This window comes from Hippocampus guttulatus, chromosome 16 (genome assembly GCF_054856545.1).
Source record: "Hippocampus guttulatus isolate MCC_2025c chromosome 16, RoL_Hgut_1.0, whole genome shotgun sequence".
In the NCBI taxonomy this organism is placed as follows: domain Eukaryota; kingdom Metazoa; phylum Chordata; class Actinopteri; order Syngnathiformes; family Syngnathidae; genus Hippocampus; species Hippocampus guttulatus.
This window is the reverse complement of record NC_141276.1, coordinates 1,762,807-1,780,115: the sequence shown is the minus strand read 5'-3', so window position 1 is coordinate 1,780,115 and position 17,309 is coordinate 1,762,807. Positions and strand designations below refer to the sequence as shown.

General features: G+C 48.1%; 3 protein-coding genes across 7 annotated transcripts; all 3 read left to right on the top strand.

Annotated features, from left to right (window-relative positions):
- The first annotated feature begins 11 nt into the window (after positions 1-11).
- On the top strand, positions 12-3,488 carry LOC147192364 (mitochondrial glycine transporter A-like). Of its 3 annotated transcripts, none has more exons than XM_086133936.1 (8): positions 12-222; positions 955-1,047; positions 1,295-1,419; positions 1,612-1,696; positions 1,853-1,957; positions 2,066-2,234; positions 2,392-2,552; positions 2,894-3,488. In XM_086133936.1, exons 2-8 carry the CDS (start codon positions 1,033-1,035, stop codon positions 3,014-3,016), a joined length of 783 nt encoding a protein of 260 aa, XP_085990062.1. In that variant the 5' UTR covers positions 12-222; positions 955-1,032; the 3' UTR covers positions 3,017-3,488. The 3 variants fall into 3 exon arrangements, with proteins under 3 accessions (XP_085990062.1, XP_085990061.1, XP_085990060.1); XM_086133935.1 differs by having other exon boundaries at positions 1,778-1,957; XM_086133934.1 differs by having other exon boundaries at positions 1,612-1,957.
- Positions 3,489-4,795: 1,307 nt separating this feature from the next.
- On the top strand, positions 4,796-7,139 carry rpsa (ribosomal protein SA). Its single transcript, XM_086133745.1, has 8 exons — positions 4,796-4,938; positions 5,399-5,570; positions 5,655-5,773; positions 6,044-6,289; positions 6,364-6,492; positions 6,571-6,730; positions 6,880-6,918; positions 6,999-7,139. Exons 2-8 carry the CDS (start codon positions 5,438-5,440, stop codon positions 7,091-7,093), a joined length of 921 nt encoding a protein of 306 aa, XP_085989871.1. The 5' UTR covers positions 4,796-4,938; positions 5,399-5,437; the 3' UTR covers positions 7,094-7,139.
- A 795-nt stretch (positions 7,140-7,934) lies between these two features.
- On the top strand, positions 7,935-16,521 carry ubn2b (ubinuclein 2b). 3 transcript variants are annotated; one of them, XM_086133742.1, is made up of 17 exons: positions 7,935-8,540; positions 8,892-9,023; positions 9,457-9,558; positions 9,783-9,908; positions 9,994-10,097; positions 10,240-10,732; positions 10,844-10,914; positions 11,387-11,516; positions 11,770-11,876; positions 12,019-12,129; positions 12,530-12,670; positions 12,769-12,819; positions 12,896-12,938; positions 13,350-14,786; positions 14,872-15,079; positions 15,701-15,769; positions 15,957-16,521. In XM_086133742.1, exons 1-17 carry the CDS (start codon positions 8,226-8,228, stop codon positions 16,001-16,003), a joined length of 3,687 nt encoding a protein of 1,228 aa, XP_085989868.1. In that variant the 5' UTR covers positions 7,935-8,225; the 3' UTR covers positions 16,004-16,521. The 3 variants fall into 3 exon arrangements, with proteins under 3 accessions (XP_085989868.1, XP_085989867.1, XP_085989869.1); XM_086133741.1 differs by having other exon boundaries at positions 9,991-10,097; XM_086133743.1 differs by lacking the exon at positions 15,701-15,769 and having other exon boundaries at positions 9,991-10,097.
- Positions 16,522-17,309: the final 788 nt, after the last annotated feature.

Below are 17,309 nucleotides of genomic sequence, written 5' to 3'. Positions count from 1 at the left end.
ACGGAACACTTTTGCATTCCGAAGGCACTTTGGTGTTCATCAAGAGAGCGTCTAAAGTCATTGCCCAGCCCCCGACGTATCAATTTCAGCCTTTAAGTTTCGTTATTACAGGTACCAAGGTCGGTCTTCGGTTTCATTATCACTGTTGGTGAAACAATTTAGTCCAAAGGCAAAAAGGGAAAGCCAAACGGCGACACAACCAGAGACAACTTGACGAGGAAGGTATGAATTAGACAGCGTGTTTTCTTTGCTTTCGTGATTAGAATATCCATCTTTGCGTGTTATGTAATATGCTGTTTGATTATGTTGCCCTGTTTACTTATTAGGTGGATAATTAGTGTCCATTTTTGCACGTTGTAAATATTTTTCTCTGTTACATTTTAGTTTGGAAATGTGTTGTTTTTCATATGCGTGAAGTGTCTTCTGTCATTGTGCGGTATTCGGGCTATGATGACTGAGTTTCCTATGGGGATAGACGTCAAAATCGATATCAAATCTATCTAACTGTATCCAACCTGAACTGTTACGTCACATTGACCTCAATAATCGAATGACATCCAAGCAGCAGGTCTTTATTCAATCTTAAACGATTTGTGTTAGTTGAACTTTTTGGGTCACTTAGATTGGGATGTTTCAAGCTTGTACCGGTACTGTCCAATCACACAACAGAGGGACATGGAGTAAGTACCCAATTAGTGACTCTTGTTTTGTTAATGAGTAGCTGTGTGTCAAGTCAGCAGCTTACCAACAAAACAGGAAAAAACACATTGTTGGTCTTGTGATTCGTGTATCATTATTTGTGTAGTTTTGAAGCAGCCCTGCACAAACGGAGCCTGATCATGTGCCATTATCATCTGCATGGGTCAACATCGGCTTGCATCATCAGCCAAATTGGTTGAGTGGAGTGATCGCAAACAGCCTGTTCTGGAACATAGCGTTGTTTCTTCTTGCCAGGAAGAGGAGCGTCTGTCGAGTAAAGGCTCAAAAAAAGGGCAGAGATTTTTGTCAACCCGCTCCAGTCCCTACAGAACTATGGAACTGTCGTTGGTAGGTTTTTAAACTTTCACTTCCATCTTTTGTTGTGCACTTGAAATGCTTTTCTTGGATGTAACTAGATTATACCGATTGCTGTGGCCAGTGAGAGTTTTAAAGTTACCAGATGTGAAGAAAGATTACTCATTGTAGCCTAGTGAGGATAAGCAGTTTAGAGAATGGACGCATGAAATCCAAATCTTCAATCACCACTTTCATCTGTGGGTGCATATAAACGCCATCTCTCCTCCAACGTCTTTAGGCTCACCCAGCCATCAAAGCTTTCATGTGCGGCGCTTTCAGCGGAACTTGCTCCACACTACTTTTCCAGCCACTCGACCTGGTCAAAACACGACTGCAAACGTTGCAGAACAACATGCAGCCTGGGTAAGGGGTAACAAGCGCACACATGCCACGGTTGCTTTGTCTAAAAATACTCACTTGACTGGATGGAGGCTAAAATGTCACTTTGACTCGGGGGGGGGGAACCTTAGGATGGCGCTCGCAGCATACGTAGGTCCGTGTTATCGTGCAGTCCAGATTTAATTTGAAGCACTTATCTGAATGTAATTCTTTCAGTTCTGACCGTGTCGGGATGATGAGAGTGTTCCTGAATGTAGTGCGGACAGAGAGGCTGCTGGGACTGTGGAAGGGAGTTTCGCCGGTGAGAATGGCAATGCTCGAGCGCGTGTGTGAATTCTTAAATGCCACTCGCTCAACTCTCTCGTGTTTTGTGTTCGGCCAGTCCTTCATGAGGACCATCCCCGGGGTGGGGCTCTACTTTAGCACTTACTGCTCACTGAAGCAGCACTTTTTCCAGGAGAAGAACCCGGGGGCCTTAGGGGCTGTGCTGCTGGGAGGCGGAGCCAGGACAGTGGCTGGGGTCCTCATGTTGCCTGTGACAGTTATCAAAACGCGATATGAAGTAGGAAAGCTCAGCAGAACGAGAGCATTTCTTCAACAATTCTAAATTGTACGTCAGACTTCAACCGGTTAAGTTTCACTCAAACGGTATTTTGTGTTTTGGCTTCAGTGTGGCAGGTACCGTTATGCGAGCGTCACCGGGGCTTTGCGCAGTGTGTGTCGGACTGAAGGCCCCGCTGCGCTGTACTCTGGCCTGATGGCCACTCTGCTCCGAGACGTTCCTTTCTCTGGAATCTACGTGATGTTCTACAGCCAGATGAAGACCAATTTGCCCAATGGTATGTGAAGAGTGGGGACTTTCCTCGGTGTTCTTTGAAAAGTGTGCAGTGCCTTGTGTGACTTGAACAAGAATTCTATTCTCTCTGACGACAGGGAAAGGCAAACGTGTGGATGCCCGTTTTGCTGACTTATCTCCACTGTTTCTCTTCATTTAAGAGCTCAGCGTGTCTGCGTTCGCCCCCCTGGCTAACTTCAGCTGTGGGGTCCTGGCAGGGGTGTCGGCCTCGCTCATCACTCAGCCTGCCGACGTGGTCAAAACGCTCGTCCAAGTGAACCCCCGCTTGAGCACGGTTGACGCCGTCAGATACATCTACGTGGTAAGCGTACATCACTTGCGTGAACCAGTTTTTAATGTCCATTGTTGTGTCACTACGACAGAGTTGACGTGTTAGCCTTGGAAACATCCAAACTACAGTACACACATGAATATGACGAAACAATGTCAACATTTACTCTGCAACGAGCCACGTTCAGCTGGATCTCAGCCAACCACACAAGAGCGGATTTCCCTTTTTTTCCCCCATAATCCCCCCCCCCCCCAATTTTGTGGACGTATTGTTTGTTTATCAGTGGGGGGGGGGGCTTGGGGGTGAATTTGAAAGGTTTAAAAAATATTCATCATGAATGACACCTTCTTATATTTTATCTTCTCAACAAGGAACATGGACTTGAGGGTTTCTTAAGAGGGGCGTTGCCGCGCTCTCTCAGGAGGACGATGATGGCCGCCATGGCGTGGACCGTTTACGAGCAGATGATGGCATACCTTGGACTGAAATCGTGAATGGAAAAGTCAAGGCGAAGGCGGCGGATGACAAAGAGATAAGGTCAAGTGACAAAAAGAGAAGAGCAAAAGTGCCTCCTGTGCAGTTTGCGCCTCATGTGTCGCAAGGATTTCTTGTCCTCAGTGATGGAATTGCGCATGACGCAAAAGCTGGTCAAAGGTTGACAATGTGTTCTTCAGGTGTTATGGCAGACTGGTCACATTTTAGAAGTTCCGAGTTGTGTTTGTCAGGAGTAGGCCCAGACTGCCGACAGTAAGCCATGCATGATGATATTGGGGATGAAATGGCTTTGACTTCTGTAACACGCACTGATATCGTGTAGCTCTTTTGTTTTCATTTACTGTGACGTTTTATAGTCCTTTATCACAATAATGATTGAATTGAGTGTTCCTTTTATGTATAGATTATTTTAAAGAAGCTACCGCTGTATTTATATTTTTAGAATACAATAAAGCAAATCTTCAACGTTGACAGCGATGTGTGCTTCTTAAACTGCTCTTGGACGCTGTCAATGATTAAACTGAAGGAGACTACCGAAAATCAAGACCTGAAAGGTGACCTCGGATAGGCTGCTGTGCAGATATGGCAGTTATGTCATAGGGTGTGCTGAATTCTGGACCTGAGATCGGTGTGACATGACATATTCTGTCTTAATCTTGGTTTACAAACCAAATGTCACTTGATGAAGCACGCAAAGCGCTCTGGTGCTCAACTATACTTCCCACAGCTGAGATTTTGCAATTAAACCACACATTTAATGATGTGTTTTAAGCATGCTGTCTTAATTCATTAACTATTACAAAATAACTGATAAAGTTTGAGGTACTGTAGACTTTTGAAATAAGAGAGCGATTGAAAACCTCAATGAAAAGCACAACAGTGATGTCCTTAATTAGTCAAGAGAATTCTTGATAGTCACATTCAGCTGTATGGCCTGATCAGCTCTCCTTAATTCAGTGTACTATTTTGCAACCTTTTTTTATAGTAGTATTGATTAAGAAAAACAACAACTGAAGATGAAACAAAATTAGAGGCTATGCAATAAATGCAGAAAAGTGGTGAAGATTGCATGACTGTCTGTGTCCTATGTGTTGTGTTGTGTTATTTTTGTTATTTTGACTTCAAAATGGCGCCGCGAGAGTGGCTGCCTTTCCAGCAGCTCCTATATTTTGTTGTTCTACTTCCTTCTTCCTTTCATAACTTTGTTGCTGTGAATTGGGAATTTCTCCATTGCGAGATTAATAAAGGTTTTCTTATCTTTTCTTAAACACCCACCTTAAGTCTTATTTTCCTTTGCTCTCAGGGGAAAAACAATCTAACCTGATCTTTGCTTTGACACCACCGGGCAAACGACTGTACCGTGATCATTGACACAAATCCTTTTTTCAATGGAATGATTTAATGATCCATCACCCTCATCTGACTGGTTTTGAAACTCAAGAAGGGAACCTGTCTTCGTCTGTATGCTTGCCAGCTTACTTTTAGTTACATTTCTGCGCAGAAGATACAACCATTACAATTATTTGGGTCACTGACACGTTTCAATGGCTTCATTTCTCAACTTTAAACCAAGGACGTTTTGTTCATTCGATGGTCATGTTGACTGGAACTCTTTATCTTAGGCAAATAAATACACTTGCCACACAGGTCAGACTTTGACTGAGAAGTCAGCGTCTCAGCATTGTCTTAATATGGTCTTTCCATCTTGTCATTATATGGGATGACCATCCGACACATGCCACCCCCCGGATCATCGTCTACCACCGCCATCTGTCGATGAGACGTCAGAACTACAGCAAACTCTGTTGAACGGAACCAACCAATCACAAGCTTGGAAAAGTACTATATATTAGACGTCATTTCCTGTCAGCGGCCTCTTTTGCCATCGTGTGGTTAGTCTTCCATACGGCGTTGTTTCGTGGTGAGTTCCTTGGACGGCTATTTAGAATGTTTAACCTTCAAATGTATCCAGAGAACTAAGTAATCGTTTTATTGCTATCCTAATCCCCTACGGTGACGATAAAAACTAGACATTTCACTCTGACGTCGTCTTGAAACGCCTTAGCGAGTTATGCTAACATTTGAAGCTAGCTAACTAACTAGCTTGCGACACGCGCTCTCTCCATGCTCTCAGATCGGCTCGACTCTACACACCGCCGCGAAAAACTTAATAACGTTATTTTAATGACTAACTGTATGCAGATGGTGACGTTGTGTATAAATGTGTCGCGTTAACAATGAACGTCCGCTGTTTAAAAGAGTAGCGACTCAATATTTCAATGTTGATATTACTGTAACCGTACAATATTGGATGTTGCACGATCAGAAAATTAGGCCTTTGTGGCTTTTCTTCCAATATGCTGATTTCTTTTATTCCACAGCTCTCCCACCTCACTCGTAACTCCGGGAAAGTGGTCACGATGTCCGGAAGTCTGGATGTCCTTCAAATGAAGGAGGAAGATGTGCTGAAATTCCTGGCTGCAGGAACCCATCTGGGAGGTACCAACTTGGACTTCCAGATGGAGCAGTATGTCTATAAGAGAAAAAGCGATGGTACGTGTAGATGCATATTGTCTAATTTCTCTTTTTCTGTTCATATTTCGGAATTTATTGTAAATTTGTTTGCTTACATTTAAGGTGTCTACATCATTAACCTGAGAAAGACCTGGGAGAAGCTTCTGCTGGCCGCAAGAGCCATTGTTGCCATTGAAAACCCAGCAGATGTTTGTGTCATCTCCTCCAGGAACACTGGACAGGTAATTTGAGTTCTTGGTGCCCTGTTTTCTCCTACGACACAATTAATATTGTAATGTGAAAATGCACACTATTAAAGCCGGACACCGTTGTCGGTGTTCAGGTGTCGGAAGTGTGCAAAAGTAATTATGGACGGGTTTTCACGTAAACCATTGAGGACTGACGTTCCAGGATTGTGGTTTGATAGCCCTGAGCCACAGTGTACACAAGCTTTCAAAAAACGTGATGAAATTACTCCTATGCTAGAATTGACAACTTTGTTTTCTCTTCAGCGAGCAGTGTTGAAGTTTGCCTCTGCCACTGGTTCCACCACCTTCCATGGCCGTTTCACCCCAGGTACATTCACCAATCAGATCCAGGCAGCTTTCAGGGAGCCCCGCCTCCTGATCGTGACAGATCCTCGTGCTGATCACCAGCCACTGACGGAGGCCTCCTATGTGAACATCCCCTCCATTGCTCTGTGCAACACCGACTCCCCACTTCGATATGTGGACATTGCCATCCCCTGTAACAACAAGGTGAGCCATAGAATCATATAACTTGGCAGCTTAGTTTCATGGAGGAGCTTGTTTTCTAATTTGTCTGTTTTCAGGGTCACCACTCTGTGGGTCTGATGTGGTGGATGTTGGCCCGGGAGGTTCTCCGAATGAGGGGCACCATTTCCAGAGAGCACCCCTGGGAAGTCATGCCTGATCTGTACTTCTACAGAGATCCCGAAGAGGTAAATATTATTCCGCCCCAGAGGGTATCTTGACAGCAGAATTCCAAATACCGACTAATGAGGTGCTTTCAAATGTAGATTGAGAAGGAGGAGCAGGCTGCTGCCGAGAAGGCTGTTGGGAAGGAGGAGTTCCAAGGGGAATGGACTGCCCCTGCAGCAGAGTTTGCCCAGCCTGAGGTTGCTGACTGGTCTGAGGGCGTTGCTGTGCCATCTGTGCCCATTCAGCAGTTCCCAGCAGGTAGGATTTATTCAGTCTCACCCCTCTGTGCTATTCCAGTAAGTACTGAGGGTTATTTTTCTCTCCCCCCCCCCCCCCCCCCCCCCGTTCATGGGCTGTAAATTTCCCCAGTGTGGGACAAATAAAGGATATCTTATCTTATTACACAGGTGCTCCAGCAGCTGTAAAGCCCACTGAAGTATTTTCAGGTGAGTTGAGTTGTCTTGAAATGCATAAAAACGTTTAGCATTTTGGATGGTTTCTTATTTTTTTTTTCTCCCACTTGCAGAGGACTGGAGTAATCAGCCTGCCACTGAGGACTGGTCCACTGCTCCCACTGCCCAGGCCTCTGACTGGGGTGGTGCCACTTCTGATTGGTCTTAAAAACAAACAAAACTGACCATGGTGGGAAATAAAGTGTTTCACACCAGTTTTCTCAGTTGTCTGTTTTTACTTTCTGTGACAGTCACAAGCTCTGAATGTCTTTTAAAATGTTACATAATCAGGCAAATTAACAGAATTCGCTTAGAGAATCCAGGTGAGGGTAGATGTGTAAACTGTTAAATGGACAATAGATACAGCAGCACTATCACAATGAACTCATGGGACCTGAAGGATGCTTGTTACTTGCGACGTGACATTCCTTAGACCCACCACTAGAAATTGAACAGGCGGTGCTGCAGTCCAATTATTGGGCCATTTATTTCAAACGTAAAATGGCAATTATCTGAAGGACAGTCATATCTGATAATCTGCAATCTCTTCGAAGTGGGTAGTAGATTGAAAGTTAGCACAGTGATTACCGGTAAATGTTTTTGTGGAGGGGGGGGGGGGGTTAAACCGATAGCAACTGCTCCAAATGGCTTTCTACTTGAGCAGAATTTCGACGACTGACGCGTGTGGCCAAAGACGTGAATGACTATGACAACAGTCGTCACGTAGAGAGCACGCTTCAGTTGTTATGGGGCATTTAGAGCACTGCTGAATATAATACTCCGGAGTATTTTTTTGTCTTCATTGTGTACAAGTGCTAGAGAAATTCGGAACGGCTGTGCGCAGCATCCCGCCTGTGCAGAACAATCACCACCTCCACATTCGCGCTCGACAGCCGGGTGGGCGTGTCCCAGGGCGGTTCCGACTCTGCGATTGGGCGAACACTGTTTCCTTTCCTCCTCGACTTCCGCTCTCAGCACGCCCAACCACGGAATAATGATAATAATGATCAAGATGGCTACTACAGAAACCTTCTTTCTGTAGCTAAGCACCAGTTTCATGGGATCACGCAAAACTGCACTTTGTAACTCTTAAAGTCCCTCGTAGGTGACGAGGGCTACGCCGGGAACGACACTACATGGATTCATTACGGACTGTGAGGAAATTTTAGTAATTGTGTCGCCTGTAACAGTTCTCCAACGGAAGCTAGCTAACAGAGGAACCAGCTAGCCGAATAGTTGGCCACTCTCTCCGGCGTTAGCCGACCACCCACGGGGGAGCTTGGCTCGATTTCTGGGAACAAATGGCCGAACCGAGGAAGGTTCCCTTCGTCACACTCTCGTCGTTCAACACATCCGCTCCGTCGACCCCGGAGTTGAGCAAGAAACGCCGCCGCGAGGATGAGGCCGTGACTTTGGGCAGAGACGGTGGTGGAAGTGTGGTCGGCTCAGAAGGTGGCGCAGGTCTGTTTGGCACCGTGCAAGGTGATGTCGCCGAGCCCGAGGAGGCGAAACCCACCGTCCGGCTCAACCTCTCTCTCTCCGAGCCGAGTGAACGTGGTTCCGCCGAGTTCAACTACAGCGAGCTGGTGGTCCCGGCGCCTTCACGCTCCTCTCAGGTGAGCCTCAGCGTACAATGACGTGAGCAAGGGGGTCCTCCTCTGGTGGGTGCACTTGACTCGATTAAAAATCCAATATTGTCTTCCAAAAGTAGCAAACGTGACTACATGAAACGGTTTGCCATCAGTTATTTTACAGAATATGCACTGTAAACACGTCATTAGCACCTAAGTTCATTTTCGCAATTTAAGGGCTTCAAATAAAATGGACTTGACATGCCCCAATATTGCTTCTGTCTTTGGATCGATAAACAAATAACACACCTTTCCAACAAGTGACAAATAAAATCAGTTGCAATTACTAGTCACTCTGTAATAACCATGTTACCCCCTTTTGACTTTTACTCGTAGGTACAACTTTCAGCAGCTTCAACTGCCCCAAAAGGACTCGCACCCCCCCTGGACCCCAACGACCCCCTCGCTGATGATGAGAGGGAGAGACGGGAGGTTGAAGAGTTGGCTATGAAATTTGAAAGCAAATATGTGAGTTTTGTCATAGTTCTTGATAGAGCTGGGCGATATGGCCTCAAAATAAAGTTGGGATTCCCCCCCCCCACCCACATTTTGTAATTGCGTACAGAAAAAGGAAATGACAGTGACATCTAAAATAAGCTTTACTTTCCATTTTGTATTCCCTCTTGTGCATTTTTGCATGAACATCCATAAAAATAACACAAATATATATATATATATATTTTCCCTTATGGATAATGTGAATAGAAATGCTTCGTCGTGGAATAATGTCCTTTTTTCCTCAAACGTATGCCAAAACAATCCTTGATAAATTCCAGTGACAAATACTGTAAACTCAAATTAATTGATCAAATCGATTGATCGGCCAGCAAATTCTTGGATAGTGTCGGTAAGCAAACTTGTCTGATCTTGGCGTGTTCTTACTTTTGTGCATTGTTTGCAGGGTGGCGCCTCCAAGAAGAAGAAAAAAGACAGGATGCAGGATCTCATTGATATTGGTTACGGGTATGATGAGAGCGACCCCTTCATTGACAATTCAGAAGCCGTGAGTATTTCACATCATCAGGTTGGGGGGGTGGGGGGGTCCCGCCTGGTCTCAATCCGTTCCTATTATGAATTGGTGCTGCTACCAATTTATATTGGTCAAAATAGGGCCAAGTGCCCATCTCTGGTAATAACTGGAGTAAAAGGAAATGAAATGATTTGAAAATAGTTGTGTGAAAACAGTGTTGTCGTATTACAAATGAACACTATTTCCTTTTGGCGCAGTATGATGAGCTGGTTCCGGCCTCTCTGACCACCAAACACGGCGGCTTTTACATCAACACCGGCACTTTGCAGTTCCGAGCTGCATCTGACTCCGAAGGAGACGATACGGAGAATAATCACGTCAAGGTACCTTCTTTGCATCTCTGCAAATACGCAACTGTCGTCTTTCAACTCACGCGATCGTTCAAACCACCATCCCGTCCACTAGAAGATGAAAGATGGAGAAGAGCGGGTGATTAAGAAGCGGAGGAAGAAGCAAGATGGAGCAGTTTTGGAGGAGAAGAAACCTAGGAAAAATAAAGTACCAAAGCCCGGGTAAGGTGTTCACTTTTAGCTTCTAGAATTTGATCAACCAGTTGCAACTGCCACTCGGCGGCTGACAAAACCATAGCGGCGCTCCGATTGGCTGGACGTATGAGTTGTGATATTCTTGTGTTACTTTTTTCTCCTCCGACAGAGTGTCGTCCTTGAATCGGCCAGAAAAGAAGAAGAGGAAGAAGCTGATGAAAGATTCCCTCCACCTGGCCAACATGTTGCGGCGCTTCACCAGGGAGAAGGAAGAGATGCGAAAGAGGACCGTGGCCGGCGCCGCTCTGCCGCGCCCCCAAGCCAAAGTGCCCGCTGCGAACCCTTCGCTCGTCAACAGCCAACCGAAGGCCGGCGGCGGCGGCGGCGGCAACGACTGCAACGTGACCGACCTGACGTCCGACCCGGCCGTGATGTCGCTGCTCGGCTCGGCCAACAATGACGTGTTGCAGGACATGATGGGCGATCTGGACTTTGGGATGCTGGACTCTCCGCAGTCCTGCAGTCCTACTCAGGGTGAGAACGGCTCCTCGGGCCATAAGGCGGGCGCCGGCCGAATGTCGCAGGGGAATATGATGAGCCCTCCGACGCTGCCCGCCGGTCTCCCGGGCCCCCTCTTAAAGCGCATCGAAGACCTCAGAGCGGTACGACGGCCGCCATCTCACTTGCTACGTTGTCGCCCATTTGGGTTGGCTCGCGGAGAAGGCAAATGGGACACGGCCGGGAGTCGGTCTCATCCTTGTTTCCCGTCACAGGCGTCCCGTCAGTTTGACGAAGAGGGCCGCAAGAAGTTCTTCACCATGGACATGAATAATATCCTACTCGAGTGAGTGGCGCTTAGCTTTTGGTTTTCCTCAAACCATTTGGGGATTTCTCTTTAGTGAACACGTGTGCGCGCTATTATTAGACAAGTACAGAACAGCGAGAGACAATTGGCGCTTCCAGAACAACCAAATGTTCCAGCGACATAAGAAATAGACAAGATGGCGAGAACACCACCATTCACCTGTTTGGCTAAAAGCTGCAACCATGTGCTGCCTTTTATAGTTAATTTATATTAGTTAATTAAATTAATTTAATTTAATCTAAGTTAGTTAGTTAATTTTATAGTTAGTATAGTAAATTTTATAGTTCGCTTTGCAAATCATTCTCGAACAGTGTTTGAACTAAAATAGGCAGCTGCAGCATTTGCTTTTTCTTTTTTCTGTTTTGGCCGCCCGAGCGGTATTTTTTTCGCTTTTGTATTATTGTATTTTCTGTCTTAATAGCCTAACCCTCCATCTTTGTGTGTGCGCCAGTATCGATTTGCAGGTTCAGGAGCAACCGGCGGACGTTCGTTCGGCCGTGTACTCTCACTTGGAGGCCTTTGTTCCGTGTAACAAGGAAGGTCTGCTCAAGCGCCTTAAGAAATTGAGCCTCAACATCCAGGTAGGCGGCGAGATTGCCATCATCAAGTCTTCCTTTAAGTGGATTCGAAAATGCCTTTTATGTAACGCCCCCCCCCCCCCCAAAAAAAAAACTGTTACGAGGTGAAGGCGGCTCGAACTAAGTCTGTTCCCGCTGCCTCGCAAGCGCTTCTGAGGGTGACGAGCGCTTGCAAGCAGGCTCTCGATGAAGTGGTGAATGTTGCCCCCGCATCAAATCAGCTCGCTGACAGCGCGGCGGTCCCCCTTTTGCCCAGGACGACCGTCTCCGTACGCCGCTGCTCAAGCTGAAGCTGGCCGTGTGCAGCGTGATGCCGGAGCAAATTGCTCGATACAACATGGACTGCATCGCCAAGGTGGCAAAGTAAGCGTCCTTCCCAATGGTCGGCTTTTGCCCGCTCATCCTTTGGCGCGCCGTCTGTCGTCGCTCCCCTCGGGTCCCTCATTTGCGTACGTCGCACGGGAAGTCGCAGACGTGCCGCTTACTCGCTCGCCTCTCACGACAGACAGCACTGCGAGGAGGGAGAGAAAAACGCTTCCGAGGACGACGACGAGGAGAAGCCGGGCAAGAGGGTGATGGGGCCTCGCAAGAAGTTTGTCTGGGATGACAAACTCAGGTGCGTGTCTGTGCGACACTGACCAGGCATCAGAGAGGGAAACGTGCAAAAGGCACACGGTTCATCTTCTATCAACACATACACGCGGGCGGCCACGCGCACGCTGCAGACACACACAGAAATATCCGATTTTGTGTTTCGATGTTGTCGACGCGCTACGGCGTGAAGCAGACGAGGGCTGATCGAAGCACACAAAAGATGCATTTGGCGTGCGTTGGATTCGCGAGATGTGTGACGTGCGCGTGTGCGGCTGACTAATTGCAACAAAACAAAGAATCTTCATTTTGTTCTCTGGGTTCCCTGTCACGGTTTCCCCCGGTGAGGGAAAGGTTTTGCGCTACTCTGAACTGCACTCTCAACTGAATCGCGTGCCTTTTTTTTTTTTTCCCCCCCCGCTCAGGTTGTTGCTATGCAACTTGGTACGGGTGAAGCTGAGCTGCTATGAGCTGGAGGGCAAGAACGCTTCTCCCGAAGATTACCTCAAAGCTTTCATGGAGACGGAAGTGAAACCTCTTTGGCCCAAAGGGTGGATGCAGGGCAGGTCTGGTTTTCTTTTTTTTCTTCTCCTCCCCTCTTCCCCTGACTTGCTATTGAACGTTCAGTGGCCAATCCCTTTTTTGTTGTTGTTTTTGGAACTAGGATACTGTTTAAAGAGAGCATCATGGCTCATGGCCATCTCACCGGCTACACGTGAGTAAAGCGACGCTTGGAAACCGTTTGACCGCCAAGTGACCAATCGCACTGATTTTTGACGCCTTCCTTTCAGAGCGAAGAAAAAGATTCCCTCCGCACCAAAGGTCAAGCCAAAGGTGACGCTTGTTTGTATGACAACTCGTTATTGTGTGAATGAGTGCCACGTGATTGAACATCGGATTGCCGCTCAAAGACAAGAATGTGTGGACCCCCCCCCCCCCCCCCCACCACTGATCACTCTCGTCTGGGAAATACAAATGCTGTGTTTTCGTCAAATATAGCTATGACGTTTCAGAAGAAGTTTTCGAATTCTGAAACAATATAAAATAAACAAAAATCACCTAAATATAAAGAAAACAATCATTTTGAAATCGATGTTCACGCCATTTTAAAAATCGGACTTATCGACGGAATCGCCAACTCTAAAAATATCTGATAGTGATCGTACAGATCTGATCAGACCGAACATTGCGGGTTTGTCGTTTATGCGACAACAAGGTGATGAAGTGGAATCTTTGTTTTGTCAGGAGGCAGCGTGGCTTCAGCGGACCCCGCCCTCAGCGGGCGTCGTCGCGTCCCCCGCCGGGCAGGTTGCTAAGCGAGCGTCTCAACCCCCGTCGGAGCCCATCTGCCTGGATTCCCTCGACGGCGACCTGGCGGTTCGTTCCCTGGACTCCATCTCGCAGGCGCTGATGATCCTCGGCAACGCCGCCAAAGGCCTGGCGCACGGCGACGCCCCTCCCTCACCGGATAGACCCAAAGGCGTCGCCAACCCCGCCGCCCCCCACGTCTCGGCCCTCGTCCAACAGCAGCAGAAAAAGAACTCGGCCGGCGCCCCCGGCGCCGGCAACCCTCGCCACGCGTTCTCCTCCCCGTCGCCCTCCGCCCCGCCGTCTCGGCCGCCCCCGGTCACCTTTTCGCCCGCGTCGTCGGTCCGGGCGGACGCCGCGGGCGTCGTGAAGGGCCCGGGGCAGGCGCACAGACACTCGGCGTTAAGCACTCAGAGACCCGTGGGCGTCGCCGTGCCGAAAGTCAACTCCCTCGCATCTGCTTCGGCGCCGAAAGCCCGCCCTCCGCCCACCGCGTCGCCCCTGGCGCCTCCGGGATCAAAGATGGCGGTTTCCGCTCCCGCTTCGGGCCTCCTCAAATGCGGCAATAATAAAGGAGTCAACAGTAGCGACCCCGTCGTCATGACGGCGCCCGCGTCTCGACAAGCGACAGCCCATCCGTCGTCCGTGCACATGAGCCCCAAAAGCTTCCTGGCGACACGCCCGCCCCACGCCCCGCAGAGCAAAGCCTGTGCCGCGCCCGCCGCCCACCCGGGAATTCAAACGACACAACCGTCGGGTTTCATCACCCCGATGCACGCCACTCTCACCAAATCCGGTCACAGCGGCATCACGCCGGTGGTCAAACTCACCCCTCGCACCCTCAACTCGGCCGTCACCGCCTCCCCTCGCACCCCGGGCTCGGCCGTCACCACCCCGTCTCGCGGCCTGGCTTCGGTCGGCCCGGCCCAGGGCGTCGCCCCCCCGTCCCGCAGCCTCGGCTCGGCCGTCGCCGCCTCCTCCCGCGCCCTCAACTCGGTCGCCGGCACCTCGTGTTCGCCCGCCCCCTCCCCGGTCCCCAGGCCCCAGGCGACACCCGCCATGCAGCAGTTCTCTTCCAAAAGCCCCGCGGGTTTCCGCCCGCCCTTCTCAGGTGCCCAGGCCGGGGCGGCCAAGGCGGGTCCGGGTGGCTACGCTCCCCCCGGCAACCAGAAGACTCCAGTCATCAGCAGCGCAGCCAACAGTAGCCATATCAGCACGTCATCCATAAGCAAACATTCAGGAAGTGCCACCCCCCTGACGGCGCCCCCCACCAACACGGGCCAGCGCCAGAGGTCAGGCGGGGTGACGACGTCTCAGGGGGCCAAAGCGGTGACGTCGGTCCCGTTGTCGTCGGCCACTCCTCAGCTGCCTCAGGTTGGTGCTCTCACGACCCCCCCACGCCCCCACATTTAAAATGCAAACTGTTGTTGATTTTCTCCTTTTTTTTTTTTTTGCTCAGGCGTCATCAGCAGGCGGCAGCGGTCTACTGGGCTCCTCCCCGTCTCTTCCTCTCGGCTTCGGGATGCTGGGGAGTCTGGTTCCCGTGTCGCTTCCCTTCCAGTTCCCCCCGCTGCTCAACTTGCCCCCGTTGGGCGCCGGAGGCTCCAGCGCGCCGCCCACTAGCGCTGCGGCTAGTAGCAACGCATCCTTCTCTTCCTTGACTCAGAGTGAGTTAAAAAGTCGACACACCCCTGTTGAAATGCCAACTTTTGGGGATTGGAAAAAAATCGCTTGCTGCCTTGGTCCCTATCCCCGACGAACGGCGGGGTCGGCTTGATTGCAACAGTTGTTAGAAGGAGTATTAGGGTCTCACTGAAACTTAAAAAAAAACATGGGGAAACTTAAAATAGCATAACCACTTGGTTTTATCAAAAAGTTTCTTCAGTACAAGTATCACAACTACTGTGCTATATATGTCGACAAATGCAAAATCACGTGATGTTTACATGGAACTTTGCGTGTCGCACGGCTGTAAAACGGCTCTTCTGGTTAATCTAGTGACCACGATACAAAAATGACCTTCTAGTGACGATGGAGCGCAAAATATGTGAATGATTGCGAACGGAGCCGCTCTTTGTGTTTGCCATGCATCCATTTTGTTTGCTTCAACCTCCCTCCGTCTGTTCTTGTGTGCTGATTTCTGCCGTCACTAATGTTGTGTTGGTCACATTCCCCATCTGCCTTTTTGTTTTCTTTCTTGGTCGTTCTTCTTACCTTTCCGTTTCCTTGTGCCCTCCTTTTCACACCCCCTTCCCCTTCCTCTGTGCCCCCGTCCTGTCTCTCCTCAGATCTATATAAGAGTCTCCAGTCGGGGTCTCAGGTTGCTCTGCCTCCTCATTTGCAGCTCGCTTTCTCAGGTAAAACGTGAGCCTCCCTCACCTCCACCTTTCCACCGTTTCTCCTTTCCTGTCTTTTAATGTGCTCTGCTCATCCTGTCCGCCCCCCCTACCCACCCCCCACCCTTGTATGTATGTTGCCATCGAAGACATTTCCGTAAATGCTGGAGCTTGTGATTAACAAAGATACTTTCTTGTTTCTGTACAGATGTCAGCCAAAGCCAGAGTGGAGACGCCAAGAGGAAGACTCTATGATAGCAGTCGGGGCAGACCACTTTTCAGGAATGAATTTTCAAAGGAAAAACAAAACCATTTGGATCACTTTTACATCCTTGACAGCAAAACAAAACGACAAATACAACTTGTCGATGTTTACAAGACAGACCTATATCACTGTGGACAGGGAGAAGGCACTTGTGTGGGTCTGTCTGTTTGCACGGTGCGCTTGTGTCTGTGTTTGTGTGTGTATGTGTGTGTGTGTGTGTGTGGCCGCCCGTGTGTGTGTGTGTATGTTGATAGAAGATGAACAGTGTGCCTTTTGTATGCTTCCCTCTCTGATGCATGGTCAGTGTCTACATGGTGCTCTTTTTAAACCATAATGAAATTATCGCAGACTTTTGTAAAAAAAAAAAAGCACATCGCTGACTTGCAGCTTTTTCCAACTCCCCAAGCTGAACACTTTTTCTATTGAATTCTTCAATGAGTTCCATTCTGTACAGTACTGAAACCTTTTAATTAAAAGTCCTACTCTTCACATGCTCATGACGATGAGATGCTGTGTGTGTGTGTTTCTCTCGAAGATGGATTGACGCATTTGCAACAACTTCCGTGCTTCGGAACAAAGTAAACATGACACCACAATGAATAGGCAGTGTCGATTTTTATCAAGCCTTCACAGAATCCATGTACAGCAAGGCATTTTGGTCAGAAAAAAAACGACCATGAAAAAGTAAGGCGTTTTTAGCCCATGTTTAGGCGAAAAAGTGTTTTTAACCGAAAAAAACGACCATGTAGAGGAAACCGTTTTTAGATGAAAAAAACGACAATGTTGAGTAAGCCGTTTTTAGCCGAAAAAAACGACCATGTATAGTAAGGCGTTTTTAGCCGAAAAAAACCGACCATGTATAAAGGCGTTTTTTGCCCAAAAAAACGACCATATATAGTAAGGCGTTTTTAGCCGAAAAAAACGACCATGTATAGTAAGGCGTTTTTAGATTAAAAAAATGACAATGTTTAGTAAGCCGTTTTTAGCCGAAAAAAACGACCATGTATAGTAAGCCGTTTTTAGCCGAAAAAAACGACCATGTATAGTAAGGCGTTTTTAGCCGAAAAAAACGACCATGTATATAAGGCGTTTTTAGCTGAAAAAAACGAGCCGAAAAAAAACGACCATGTATAGTAAGGTGTTTTTACCGAAAAAAACGACCATGTATAGTAAGGCGTTTTTAGCCCAAAAAAACGACCATGTATAGTAAGGCGTTTTTAGCCGAAAAAAACGACCATGTATAGTAAGGCGTTTTTAGCCCAAAAAAACGAGCCGAAAAAAGGAACATGTATAGTA